Raw genomic sequence first — 14,503 nt, 5'->3', positions numbered from 1 at the left:
TAAACGCCAATGCAAAAAAGGTGAGTCTTTAACGGTGATTTAAAACACTTGACAGAGGAAGCTGCTCTGATACTGAGTTCCAGGGCGTAGGACCTGCTATTGCAAAAGCTCTGTCCCCTTTGGTCTTCCGTCTTGACCTTGGACAGTCTAAGAACTGCTGTCCGGTCGACCTTAGTGGTAAATATAAGGTGCTAAACCTTTTAGGGATTTAAAAACGAGCAATAAAAAAAAAAAACGGATTCTAAAATTAACAGGCAGCCAATGAAGAGACGCCAATACAGGGGTGATGGTCACTGCGTTTATTCCTGTCAATAAACACGCAGCTGCATTTTGCACTAAATGTACTTGGCGGATTGAGCACTAATCAAGACCATAATATAAAGAATTACAATATAGTCCAAATTATTTGTGATCAATGCATGCATAACCCTTTCTAGTTGGCTATCATATGTGGCAGGTACGGCTTCACCTTAAGAAGTCTGAATTGAAAGAAGCTTGCTTTTACCACGGAGCTAATTTGTTTTTCGAGTTTAAAAGAATTATCAATTAAAACACCGAGATTTTTTACCCATGAGCAGCAGTTTGAGAGTTTAGGGCCAAGAACATTGTTTAAACTTGAGGTGTCGGACTCCCCAAAAATTTCTAGCAGATTATGGGGGTGGGGGGGGGGGGGGGGGGGGGGATGCAATCAAATCTTTTGATTGATGTCTAGAGTTTATTTCCTGAGATAATTCTAAAAGAAGTCTTTGATAATGACAAAAGTCATAATATAACATATAATAACAAATAATATAGGCTATTACATTCACAACGCAGGCTCACATTTAATATGTAGGCTATAAAGTGTTCCAGTACAGCAAGTATATTTTTAAAGATTATTTTATTAAAAAATATTGTCCTCCAAATCAAAGTTATTGTGAGATAACCTATTTATCTTTAAATATTAAAATATGTTTGAAAAAAGGATTTTTGTGAGTGTATGTGAGTAAAATAATTAACTTTTTAAATTACTTAAATTGCCAAAATCGATTCTACTGCAATTTTTAAAGGGTTTGAATCTTTTTATCTTATTATAATGTCATCACTGCAGTCAGGAATAAAGTTTTTATGAGTGTACGGTGTAAAGAAAATAATTGTTTGTTTTTTGACCAAATAAATGCAATGAAGGAAAAAAAAAAACAATTTTGGAAATGAACATATTTATTAGGTGAACTTTCCATTTAACATTAATGTTTTTAATCGTTTTAGTAAAAATATGAACCCTGGTATAAACACCTGCTTATAGCAGTGTGTCCAGTGTACTCTGGATCTTTAAAAGTCATAAAAATTGCATCTCATTACTATACTCATGGCAACAGTGTTTAGTTAACTAGCAATAAATCAATTCTGAGCGTCAAATTTTACTGAGTAAACAGAATCGACAATCACAAGTCACGGAGCATATAAGCCCACTGTCTGTCACTTTAATTTTCCGATAAAAGAAATAGCAATATCCATGACCTTATCTTATAAGAATAGCTTTTATTCATATTCAGAATATTTCAATCATATAGTCTGTCAATTCAGTTCATTAACTATCATGACATTGTATTTTTCGTTCCTCTGACTGACATGAGAGGTGTGGCAGAACAGTACATCAAGGTGTGAAAGCAAATAGCAACTAATAGCAAATTCTTGGAAAGACACCCTGGCTATTAATAACCATTATCTGCTACTATACTGTTGCAGGACTTTGAACCTATAGGAAAAAGGCAATAAATATTTTGATAAAAACAAGGTAGGCCTATACGTATTGACCCTTTTCCATGCATTTCCAAGGGCGTGCCTGAATTTTCAAACCATAAATATTCGGCATCCTGAGCATTTTTCAGTGCATTGAGGAATATCCTGACTGCAGTACTGCCAAGGGGGAAGAACAAATCAGGTAAAGCTACTTTTAAATATCACCCACCTTTTGGTATTTGTAAATTCTATATTTAAATGTTAAAAAAAAACTCCTGGTTATAGGTTTGAAAAATGCTTTGGGAAAATAAAAATAAAAACATTCTAAATAAACTTGATGCCCTAAATTTCTTTACCTGTTCTAGATCATGGAGGTCACATCTCAACCTACTGCATTCGCACCCAGAGACTTTCACACGAGCTTAATGAGCTGCTGTGATGACGTGGGCGTATGTAAGTGACTCCAATGACATTAAACACAAATATATAAGTAAATTGTGAGCTATACATCTATCCTGCTAATGTGATTTACTTCTTATTAGGCTGTTGTGGTCTCTTCTGCCTCCCGTGTTTGGGCTGCTCCATTGCTAAGGACATGAATGAGTGCTGCTTATGTGGCTTAGGAATGCCTATCCGAAGTGTATACCGAACTAAATACAACATACAAGTTAGTATCTATCTATCTATCTATCTATCTATCTATCTATCTATCTATCTATCTATCTATCTATCTATCTATCTATCTATCTATCTATCTATCTATCTATCTATCTATCTATCTATCTATCTATCTATCTATCTATCTATCTATCTATCTATCTATCTATCTATCTATCTATCTATCTATCTATCTATCTATCTATCTATCTATCTATCTATCTATCTATCTATCTATCTATCTATCTATCTATCTATCTATCTATCTATCTATCTATCTATCTATCTATCTATCTATCTATCTATCTATCTATCTATCTATCTATCTATCTATCTATCTATCTATCTATCTATCTATCTATCTATCTATCTATCTATCTATCTATCTATCTATCTATCTATCTATCTATCTATAGATCGATCTATCTGGGCCTATTATTTAGTTTTAATTGAATTGCATGGTTGTGTCTCCAGGGTACCATGTGTAATGACTGGCTCTCGGCGTACTGCTGCTACTCGTGTGCAGCCTGCCAGCTGAAGAGGGACATCAACATAATGAAGAGCACTGGAGCACTGAAACCATGAGATTTGAAGGAGTTTCCGAGTTCTGCTATCTGGCCGTCTATACTAGTGACTCCTTATGCATTTCTCCTGGAAACGAAAGATCGAAGAAAGTTGAAGGATTTAACCATTTAATACGCAATGACAATGTTTTAAATAGAAAGGCTCCAAAAGTTGTTTTGTTGTTGTTGTTTTTTTCGCAGAAGATCCATTTTTGGTTCCCCAAAGAAGCTTTCAGTGAACTGTTCTTAAAGAACCATGTTTTTTGTGTGTGTGAAGAACATTTTAATAATCTATACAATAATTAATAATCTAACAATCTTTTTTTTCCACTGTAAAGAACTTTTTCTGCAATGTAAAGGTTCAATGGATGTTAAAGGCTCTTCATGGAACCATCATTGCCAATAAAGAAATTAGATTTTTAAGAGTGTATCATAAGTTTATTTAAGCCTCAATGGGCAAAATGCTCATGCTTCCACGTTCATGTTATCATAAAATGTAGCTCAGAAAAGGTCCAGTGGTGTAATAGGTTCAATAAGTATATCAAATTATTGTCAGTCATCACACCCAAGTCTCTAAAATTGGGAATGTGTTTACCAGATCTAACAGTAAAGAATACGTTATAAATTTCATTGTAAGAAAAAAAATGGAGGATTAAGAATCAACTTGATGGACCTCCAAACTCAAACCATGTGGCAGCAACAAACAGGAAGTGACAACTCAGAATAGATCCACATCTTTAATATTTGCCAGAAATGTTTTCACACATATGTCATTGACCCCTTATCCTCAGTATTTCTGACATCTTCATTACATCCTCTTATCTGTTTCCATGTCATCTTTTACTTTTATTATTTCTTTTTTTTTTTCCTTTGGGGGTGGGGGTGGGGCTTGGGGGTGCAAAAACTGGACATGACAGGAATGTCTGGAATGGCCAACATTATGGCAACACTTCTCCACATCTGTAACCTGAGTCAAAAATCAAAAAGATGAGGCAATTTTTGTTTTATTTGAATATGGTTTCATTCAAAATTTTGAAAATGCCCTGGGCAAAGTGAGAAAATGCTATTTAGAAACCATCTCTAAACTCCAATTGGTTTATTTTGTGCTGACCTTATTCCTCTTTCAGTCAGTCAGTAAAGCCATAAACATTTGTTGACACAGTAACGTCTGGGCCAAGTTGAATCCAGCAATCTGGCGTCACAGCTGCCAAAGGGGCATGTCTGACTGTGACGCATTACTATCATTATAGTCAAAAAGAAATTCTTTCCTCATTGCTGGTCTTCAATGATATTATTATGAAAGTTATGCAGATAAATTATAAGGATTTAAGTTGATTGTCATTTTGGAAGTTGTTCAAACAACAACTAAAATCAATAGCTTTGAACTTTTTAATCAATGAAAAAAATACCATGGTTTCCACAAAAAATATGAAGCAGTACAACTGTTTTCAACAATGTTAATAATCAGAAATGTTTCTTGATAATCAAATCTGCATATTAGAATGATTTTTGAAAGATCATGTGACACAGAAAACAAAAATAAATTATGCTGAAAATTCAGCTTTGATCACAGGAATAAATTAAATTATAACATATATTCACATTGAAAACAGTCATTTTAAGTTGTAATAATATTTCATAATATTTTTATTTTTTATATATTTTAATGATGATGTTTCAATTCATTTAATTAGTTTGACTATAATGATGCTGTTGTTCTTGTAAAGTCATGGTTTCACACAAGGATGGCAGCAAATGTCATCAGAGGAAGGTGTGCCTTTTAACAAACAGAGCGCGTGCTTTTAAATATTCAGGACTTTGGACCTAAATGAAGTGCAATATAAATTAAAACTAATAAAATCTACCAGTAAAATTTTTATTGATATTTACTGTAGATTTGAAGGGTGTGTCTGAACTTATGACTGTATATAAAGACATCCTGTGCCAGTTTGAGTGTGTAGAGGAGCTTCCTGATTCAACAGCAACAAAGGTACATTTAAGTATCATCTTTTTGACCAACTTTTTGGAACATGTGTATATAAATTAAGCATTCACTTACTGTAGGAGTCATGTGACTTTTCTTTACCTGTAGATCATGGAGGTCACATCTCAACCTGCAGCATTCGCATCCAGAGACTTTCACACGGGCTTAATGAGCTGCTGTGAAGACATGAGCATATGTAAGTAATTCCAAATTCCATGATCTATAAAGTCTTAAGTAGTCATAATGTGATTTTAACATCAATAATACTTTATTAGGCTGTTGTGGCTATTTCTGCCTCCCGTGTTTGGGCTGCTCAATTGCTAAGGACATGAATGAGTGCTGCTGTTGTGGCTTAGGAATGCCGATCCGAAGTGTATACCGAACTAAATACAACATACAAGTTAGTATCTATCTATCTATCTATCTATCTATCTATCTATCTATCTATCTATCTATCTATCTATCTATCTATCTATCTATCTATCTATCTATCTATCTATCTATCTATCTATCTATCTATCTATCTATCTATCTCGCAAATTAATATAAATATGCATATTTTGTTTTTGCTCAACAGGGATCCATGTGTAATGACTTTTGTGTTGGTTACTTCTGCATGGCTTGTGCTGCTTGCCAAATGAAGAGAGACATTGACATTAGGAAGAGTACTGGAGAATTCTGAGGAAACTTTCTTACATGGTGCAAAAGCGGTGAACATACTGTAATTGTTTTGTTTTTTTCCAAAAGGCAACTGAGAAAAATGCTATCTAGTAGTCTATCTACAGCACACTACCATGTAGTCCTTAATTATTGGGAAGTAATCAAACTTTATGACTTTGAAAGTATAAAGTACAGGCTGTTGCTGACATCAGACTGAAAACAGCCTTTGGACCACAGACATCATGCCACTCAAAATGGGCATTGCTCAATGCCATGCTTGCACTTCATCAGATTATGCCATGTTGGCTGTTGTGTGAAACTATGAGTGACTGTAAGTTAAGAGTCTGTCCTTAGGAGAATATGGTATAGTAATTATTTTGATAATTAAATTGTATCATTTCTGACAAAATGGTCTTTTAATACAGTTAAATTTACTGTAATGTATATTCTTAGTACAGTTACATCCACATACATTGTCTTGGTAAATCTCACTAAATTATTAGAAAAGGCATCAAGCAAACAAGTTGTAAATATAGTGTCATAAATCTGTAAATGCCTTACTATTGTAAAGTTACTCAAAACGTTTCATAAAGCATTCTAATGTAACAAATAAAATACATAAAGAAAATAATTGCTTCTTGTCTTTTTGAACATTTTCAGAATTACAGTTGTGAATGATTTTGGCTACACACTGTCAGAAAAAAAGGTACGAAAGCGGTCACTGGGGCGGTACCTTTTCAAAAGGTACACTTTTGTACCTAAAGGGTGCATATTGGTACCTTCATGGTACATATTTGTACAATTATGGTACCAATATGCACCCTTTAGGTACAAAAGTGTACCTTTTTGTATCACACTGAACTTTAGATACAGATTTCAGAGCAGATTTCACATTTTAGCAAGCAGATTCATGGCCCATCAAGCGAACAAGACCTATGGAGCGGCGGGGGAGGCGGTGTCTGCGCTGCACGCCATGGCCGTGCTTTTAGGTGATGGAGACAAAACTGTTGAAATCTCTGGATGGCGCCATCGCTGACGCCATCTGGGACCTTCGTTCAACACAGTATAGAACTACACTTAAAGGGATAGTTCACTTTGAAATTAATTTTTGATATGTTTTAGCTTACCTTGGGCATCCAAGATGTAGGTGTCTTTGTTTCCACAGTATTTTCAATTTTGATATATTTTTGGTCAAACCGTTGTTGTCTATCAGTCATATAATGCAGGTTTAGGGGGTCCACCTCAAAGAGCATGCACAGAGAAGTCAAAATTTAACATGATTTACTGACTCGAGTCGTAAATGTAAGTACACATTGATGGCCTTACACACGAAACGAGTGGTTTGTGGGAGAAAACACAGCCCATTCTCACCCCCAAGGCGTCACTTAACTGACGCCTTGGGAAGCATTTGGACATGCTTCAATATCTGACGCTTTAGGCGCCCTTTAGCGTCAGTTAGATGACGCCCTAGGATCGCGTGTACCCTACCCCCACCCCACACCTAAACCTAACCGCGTCCTCTAACTGACGCTTTCCTTTAGCACCTAAAACGTCAAATATTGAAGCATGGTCAAAGGTGACGCCTTGGGGTGAGAATGCGTTGGAAAACAAACAGTATTTATATCGTTTTTACCTCGTGTAACCACAGCCATGTCCAACTGATCTGACGGTACGGGCGCTTCGGTCTGCACATGCATTACTCATTGTTTACACAGAGATTTCTGAAGTTTTACCTTTCACTGTGAATATCTAAATATATTTAGATATATCAAAATCGTCTTCCTTTGTAATTTCCTGTATATCTTAGATCTTCACAGTATCCAGGTTTTGCTGGGTTCAAGGCTAACAGGGGGTTTGGTGAGGCAAACGGATAACGTTAAACAGCTAACAACTCTGGTAACATTAGCAGCTATTCGTTTTCAGTGTTAGCACAACTGTTTTATTTATTTATTTATTTTTATCGGACTGAAATGTTATTTCACTCTTGCAAAAAGAGGCTTCGTGTTATCAGCTAGTACTTTGCACAATGGCACAAATTCTTTGAATGGCAACTAACTTTGAACTAGCCTAAATGATCAGTCACTCTGTCATAGCAAAAGCACGAATGTTAGTTGTCAAGACGGTCTGTTGCAGTCAATTATCATGAGCAAGAATGCAAATGGCATTTGAAAATATCGACCATTAAAAATATTAAACTGGAACATGCCATGTTTAACCGCTTGGGTCAACATTAAAACCAGATGCCACTTGGATGCTTAGCTTTATGTTAAAATGATTTTCCAGCACTGCTAATAACTGTAGGTTAACATTACTCCCAATAAAGCTATTTCAAACTTTTTGGATAGATATTATAGACAATAACCTAAATTTGCTCATTACCGAGTGGGGGGTTCAATCTTGGCTGGCAGGAGCCGCTACTGGCATCTCACGTGACCTGTCAGTGGCTGGCTATAGTTGTCTGTCAGTCTGCCTTTGCCGAGTTTAAAAAACCAAAGACAAGAGGACAGGAACAAATAATCAACGTCCAATTATTTTTACAGCGGACAGATGCAGGAACACATCAACAGCAGCATCAAAAGTGGGATCCGTCAAGAATCTCACAATCAACGTTGCAGGCCGGATCTAATCAAGCAAACCCAGAGCAACTATACCCATCTTCAGACACATAGCCTATACTATTTCCTTAGAGAAGTTCAAGGAAACAGCTGACAATCTACCTCTACTTGACAAAAAAATATAAAAAGACAATGGCCCTCATTTATTAAAAGTGCGTATACCAAATTTCCAGCGTAAACCTGCCGTACACCCAAAATCACTGTGATTTTGAGATTTATCAAAGTGGAGAAGAGTCTTGCGACGGAGACTCTATCGTCATCACAGGCGGTCATCTTGTCACAGCTGATGTAAGATGAGTGATCAGCACAAACACAAATACTCATATCTCGTTGAAATCAAACGGTTTTACAAACGGTTTGGTTTCTTACAAACGTTATTAACATGGCTATAATTCTGGATGATTATTTATAGACTTAGACTTCTTTAGAAAGTCTAAGTCGCTTTCTTGTCGTTTATAACAAACCAACCCGTTTGAAAATCAGTAGAAAATTGAACAAGTTATGGTTATTTAAAAAGTACATGCACCATTAAAACTGTTACGAGTGAGCAAGCTGCCTGTGACAAGATGGCCGCCAGGTGCGGTGTCTGCAGACGTCGACCTCCATTGGCCAGCAGTGCAGACGAGACATCTAGCCTTTATTATGGATATGGATATTATTCCCTTGATTTTCTCCCCCACTTACGTGACTTGTTACAGTTTTCACAATTGTAAAGATAACAAACCCCATTCTCCGAACCAAATGCTTAACGATCTAATGAATAAATCACTCCTCCTGCAAAACCTTAAACAAGTGCAGGCAGTTAGACTTTATTTGCAAATCTCATGCATTCTGTTTGCAAAACTCATCTTTAACAAATTTTGCATTGTGATGCACTTATGTTGCAAACCAGTACAACACAACTACACTACAGTTGTCATTGTTTACACACAACGACTGGGAGTAGAGGAGGAAGAGAAGCCTACATGTAAGAAAAAGAGGATAAGGACTAGAAAGAGCAAGGTGTGTTGTCAAAGCTGGATCTAGCAAACCAGAGGGTTCATCCCTTCACCTGGCAAAGGACAGCATCGCCGTTTCTTTCGTTAGATTTGAGGCCCATGCAAATGACCCTAATGTGAAATTAAACACTACTCTATTCCATTGGTTTGTTGTATTTCACTATAAGGTTTTCTCCTTTGTCACTTACATTGCATTTTGAAGTATTATAGAAGTTTTATATAGCAGCAAGTCTGTGAAGCAAAATGGGGACAACATTGTTGAGACACAAAGAAATTTTCCCAACGTTTATTGGATACTCACAAACCATAACTATGAAAATATTAACCTCACAGGGAGAAAGGTCAAGCTTAACAGAACATTAATATGCACCAGGAGTCTTTTCAGTTTTGACCAATGAGAGGAGAGAAAGCTAAGTGATGTAGACAACAGGATGAGTGTGGATTATTGTGTCATCTGTGCCTCGATGGCTTGAGCCGTCCACTCGGGGGCTGCCAGACTGATCTTCTCCAGGAGGTTGTTCACCTGGAAGCACAGCGACTGAATCTGCTTGTCCCAGGTGGGCAACGGCTCCCGCGCTGATGGAAATAAGAGATGTCAAATGTGTAAGCCTCTTAAACTGCATTCATGGCTATGCAATCTTCATCCAACATATTCAGTCAAAAATCAAACATACTTTCAAAATGGACAATGCCATCTATCTGGTCGATGAATCCATTCATGCGGCCCTCGGTAATCATTTGTGATGCTATCTTTTCTGCCTGTGAAAAGACAAAGATATTTAGAACATAATGAAATACATAAATTATTATTAAAGCTTTGAGTTGCTCATCCTTCTCTTTCTATATACATACAGGGCCTAAAACGATCTTTTTGCCACACCTGCCAATGGCCAGTGACTAAAAATTGAGTTTAGACAGTAGTTTTCAGGCACAAAAATTGAATTAAGCAAGTAAATGTAAAATAACACTGCATAGTCATTGTTAAAGATACAATTCAGACAAAAGCAGGGGATGATTTTCTATTTTATGTTTGATTAACATTAAAGCACAGACAGAAGAAGGAATATTAGGCTGCTGTCACTTTAAGAGCGAATGCACAGATCTAATATACTGATACACATGCGTTTACTTTCTTAGCTGTTTATGTTCACTTAAGACATAGCAGACTAGTGCTGGTTACGGTTCATACTGGAAACCGGTGAATATTTTTGTTATGATGTTAATTTTTAATATACCGCTATACGTTCGTTGAATGAACCAAATGACTCAGAAAAAGATTTGTTCATTTTGATGAACGAGTTTGAACAGGAGAGTCACAAACGTGCATCAAAGAACAGAGCAAGGCGAGCATTTGAGCTTATAAAACTTAAACTTTGTCATTTATTTCTTAAATGAGCGATTGTTTCGCTTGATAAGACCCTTATTCATCGTCTGGAATCGTTTAAAGCCCTTTGAACAGTTTGCAATTTGCACTGAAACTGTCTTTTGGACCTTGGACCGTTTGGTTCCCAGTGAAGTCCATTATATGGAGAAAAATGCTGGAATGTTTTCATCAAAAACCTTAATTTCTTTTCAACTGAAGAAAGAAAGACATGGACATCTTGGATGACATGGGGGTGAGTAAATTATCAGCAAAAGTTTTTTTAAAAGTGAACTACTCCTTTAAACTTTCCTGACGATAAACCGCTGGCCCGTCAACTGTCCTGAGCGTTGTTCACGTTTCCTTACATTCATGCATTGTAAGAATTCATAAAAGCCGGCCAACTGGCGAGTGACACTGCTTCATTAACTCGCCAACACCGATTTTTACTTACATTTGGCGCTTGGCAAGTGTGAATTTTAGGCCAAATATATATATGTTGATGAACATACTTCCATATTAGAAGTTTCCTAGCAAAGTCAGTCAACACAGCTGTACCTTTGCAGGTGGAATCTCCAGAAGTGCTCCTAACTCTTCAAAGGTGATATTATTGTACAGTTTGCTAGCAGACAGCAGGTTGTGCTCAATGACTGCTCGGTCTAGGATGCTTGAACCTGAAAGCATTAGACAAGTATTAGTCATCGCCTTTGCCTAGAAAAGAACACCAATGAATTGCAGTACTAAAGTAATGATTCAGATTCCCGATCATATGTATTACCGTCGGCTGTGGTGGCTTTCTGATGTGGCATCAGCATGGCAGCAAACTCTTGCAGCTGGTTTCCCCGAATGATTCGATCCAGGTACATTTTTTCCAGGATGCCGTAGGCGGAAAGTTGCTGACAGCGCTCGTCCTTGAAGAGAGTAGCCAACATACGAGAGCGCTGCTGACCTTATGGACACATAATAACTGATTAGATAATGCGAGCTAAAATGGCTAGTCGCAGTTCCAGTAGCGTAGCATTAGTGGTGTAACACATTAACAGTACCTGCAGAGGCCAAAATAGTGCAGTGAAGTGCATGTTTCAAGGCCTCCAGGCGCTCTGTCTCATGGACGATGGATTTGTAAGAAAGCTCGTTGTAACGCTGAGCTGCCTCAATGAACTTCCTCCGATAATCCAAAACCCTGGCATAGCATACCTGCAAAACATGATGGAACATATTACAGTTTCACAATAATCATAAAGCAGCCAGATATTACAGAATCACACACTGTCAAGCTAGTAATTAAAGGGATACTACACTTTTTTTGGAAATAGGCTCATTTTACAACTCCCCCAGAGTTAAACAGTCGAGTTTTACCGTTTTCGAATCCATTCAGACGATTTTCTGATATTTAGAAGAATTTCAGTAACCAGACAGTTTCTGGTCTCATTGACTTCCATAGTAGGAAAAAAATATACTATGGGAGTCAATGAGACCAGAAACTGTCTGGTTACTGATGTTCTTCTAAATATCAGAAAATCTGCTGAATGGATTCGAAAACGGTAAAACACAACTGTTTAACTCTGGGGGAGTGCTAAAATTAGCCTATTTCCAAAAAAAAAAAATGGAGTATCCCTTTAACAGAATTTCGTATTTGCACCAATGTAATAAAAATTGTCTCAACCAAACAACCATTATAGCCAAAATTATAACTACATACGTTTTAGCATAATAATGAATTTATACTTTAATTTATTTTTTAATGTACTTAGCTTTAATTTTAATTTAAAAATGTTTTCATAGATATTATGTAAACATACACACACATACATATTTGCTGTATGTGGTTGAAATATTTTAAAAATATGACAACTGTCTTTAAATTTACTAGTAAGCATTAGAGGGAAATAAAAGCCCTTGCATAGTTAGCATGTTATAAAAGGACAACATATTGTTCGATTGATGGCGCACCTTGTAGTGAATCTGCAGCTGTTCATTGGTGGATTCGTTCTGAAGTAAAGATGCACGATTGATGTAGGCCTCTGCCTGAACCGGGTCGTCGTCCTCTAAATACAGGCGAGCGATTTTCAGGTAAGTGTCCAATTTGTAGTCCACATTGTACTGTCTATAGAATCATAAAAAAACAGATAATAAGAACATAAATACACCATTAGCATTTTGGGTGACTTGCAAATGAAATGAAGGAGCTTGAGTTTGTTCCAAGAGAAAAGTGAGCTTACTTTTGACCCGTCTCCAGCGGGATCCCCACGAGAACCTGAGCGGCGTTCCTCCAGTCCTCCTCTTTCTCATAGATTGTGGCTAGATGCTGTCTGATGGAGGCCACCTGCAAGAGCATGAGATTTGCTCAGACACGATCCAGGTGGCAGCACTGAGATGAGAGTATCTTTCAGGACACATACCTGTTCTTCAAATGAGATGACTCTGGGCTGAATCTTCTCCAGAGTGAAGTGACACACAGCCTTCGCCGTGCCTTCCTGCAGGTTTGGGAGGTGTGAGCAGAAGTCTGTCAACAGCTGTCTGGATATGACCAGGCTGACGTTCTCATTGACCACTGCGCAAGTGTGTGAAATAGAGGCACTCATCGGTTTAAACAATGTAAACAGAGCAATTCCATACAAAACCATTTAAGCGGAATCTATTCAAATTATCAGACTAGTGTACTTACTCGCTTCCACAAATGCTTTCAGTGACTCAAGTTGTTCTGCATCAGTAAACTGAAGAGCCTTCTCTAATATTTGACGGTATCTGTCAGAAGAAACACATTCATCAGTCTAAGAAAATTACTTGAATTTTTGTAAAAGAACAACCATATTTTACTTGTAAAATTTTTGGTTGGATAACAAAATAAAATAATTGATTGCCGATTTATTGCTTGCTATTTCGCTAGAGAAAGGTGTATTGGGGGCGGGGCAGACCATTTTGCAAGATGTAAACAACGCTGGTCCAGAAGCACTTCCTGTTTCAGTTTTTTTAACACTACATAAAAGCTGGGATAAAATACAACCAACAGAACATATAAAACTGAATCAAAAAGTTAAACAAACATCTAAGATGTTTTCTTTACATGTGAAATAAAGAAAACAGTTACAAACTGAAACACGAAGTGTTTCTGGACCAGTGTTGTTTACATCTTGCAAAATGGTCTTATCAATATTGTTGGACACTTATTACCAGAAAAAAAGAGCTTAAAATTTGCCTTTCCTTTGTTTCATGAAATATTCATTCATCCAACTTTAAGTGCACAGACAAAGATATAAATTACCTCAAACCTATAAGACGTTGATTAAAAGCCTCTGATTTTGATTTCATGAGATCTTTAATTTAGTAAAGTGCTTTTCAAGTTAACTTATTGCCATTACTCCAGCGGCCAGCACTTGCACAATCAATGTACCATTAAATACAATTACCATACGACTATTTTATAAATTATTCTAACAGCGACTAACCATTACCAACTTATAACGTATTTCTATTGATATCAAACACATGTAGGCATGTTGACAGGTATGCTATCATCTGTAACGTTAATGCATATCCTCACGCTAGCTAATGCTAGCCAGCTGTCATCGCATCTGCAGCATCACATCGTTCATAAGAGCTTCAACTACACAATAAAACATTCATGCAATAGACATAAAGTAAGAACCAATACTGGCAAATTACTTGAAAATACATACTTCCCAGCTAGATCTTTGTGAGACCCACTAGAGTTCATCAGCTGCGCGAGCTCCTGCCTCACGCCGGACGCCATTTTGCTCGTCAATCTCGCAACCACAACACTTGCGGCGGACCACCAGAGGGCGCCACTCAATACCGGCCTGAGGGAAACTGCACATCACATATGGACCACCAGAGGACATCAGGGTGTTTTTTACTTTTGACTCTTTTAATACATAAATAAAATAAAATATATAAATACGTTTTTCTTTCAACCTCTACCT

At 37.0% G+C, this 14,503-nt stretch overlaps 3 protein-coding genes across 3 annotated transcripts; 2 read left to right on the top strand and 1 right to left on the bottom strand.

Moving 5' to 3' along the window:
- The first annotated feature begins 1,817 nt into the window (after positions 1 to 1,817).
- Positions 1,818 to 3,313, top strand: LOC120482008 (placenta-specific gene 8 protein). The gene is made up of 4 exons (XM_039675917.2): positions 1,818 to 1,924; positions 2,088 to 2,175; positions 2,265 to 2,389; positions 2,854 to 3,313. Exons 2-4 carry the CDS (start codon positions 2,091 to 2,093, stop codon positions 2,962 to 2,964), a joined length of 321 nt encoding a protein of 106 aa, XP_039531851.1. The 5' UTR covers positions 1,818 to 1,924; positions 2,088 to 2,090; the 3' UTR covers positions 2,965 to 3,313.
- A 1,543-nt stretch (positions 3,314 to 4,856) lies between these two features.
- LOC120482006 (placenta-specific gene 8 protein) lies at positions 4,857 to 6,207 on the top strand. The gene is made up of 4 exons (XM_039675915.2): positions 4,857 to 4,932; positions 5,035 to 5,122; positions 5,202 to 5,326; positions 5,504 to 6,207. Exons 1-4 carry the CDS (start codon positions 4,861 to 4,863, stop codon positions 5,606 to 5,608), a joined length of 390 nt encoding a protein of 129 aa, XP_039531849.1. The 5' UTR covers positions 4,857 to 4,860; the 3' UTR covers positions 5,609 to 6,207.
- A 3,262-nt stretch (positions 6,208 to 9,469) lies between these two features.
- cops4 (COP9 constitutive photomorphogenic homolog subunit 4 (Arabidopsis)) lies at positions 9,470 to 14,390 on the bottom strand. Its single transcript, XM_039677989.2, has 10 exons — positions 14,240 to 14,390; positions 13,228 to 13,307; positions 12,962 to 13,113; positions 12,782 to 12,885; positions 12,513 to 12,666; positions 11,606 to 11,756; positions 11,338 to 11,508; positions 11,118 to 11,233; positions 9,874 to 9,958; positions 9,470 to 9,775 (listed from the first exon to the last, which is right to left on the bottom strand). Exons 1-10 carry the CDS (start codon positions 14,311 to 14,313, stop codon positions 9,642 to 9,644), a joined length of 1,221 nt encoding a protein of 406 aa, XP_039533923.1. The 5' UTR covers positions 14,314 to 14,390; the 3' UTR covers positions 9,470 to 9,641.
- Positions 14,391 to 14,503: the final 113 nt, after the last annotated feature.

Source organism: Pimephales promelas, chromosome 23 (assembly GCF_988280905.1).
Source record: "Pimephales promelas chromosome 23, fPimPro1.hap1.1, whole genome shotgun sequence".
Taxonomy (NCBI): Eukaryota; Metazoa; Chordata; class Actinopteri; order Cypriniformes; family Leuciscidae; genus Pimephales; species Pimephales promelas.
The sequence above is the reverse complement of the archived record's forward strand: the minus strand, read 5'-3'. Positions and strand labels throughout refer to the sequence as shown.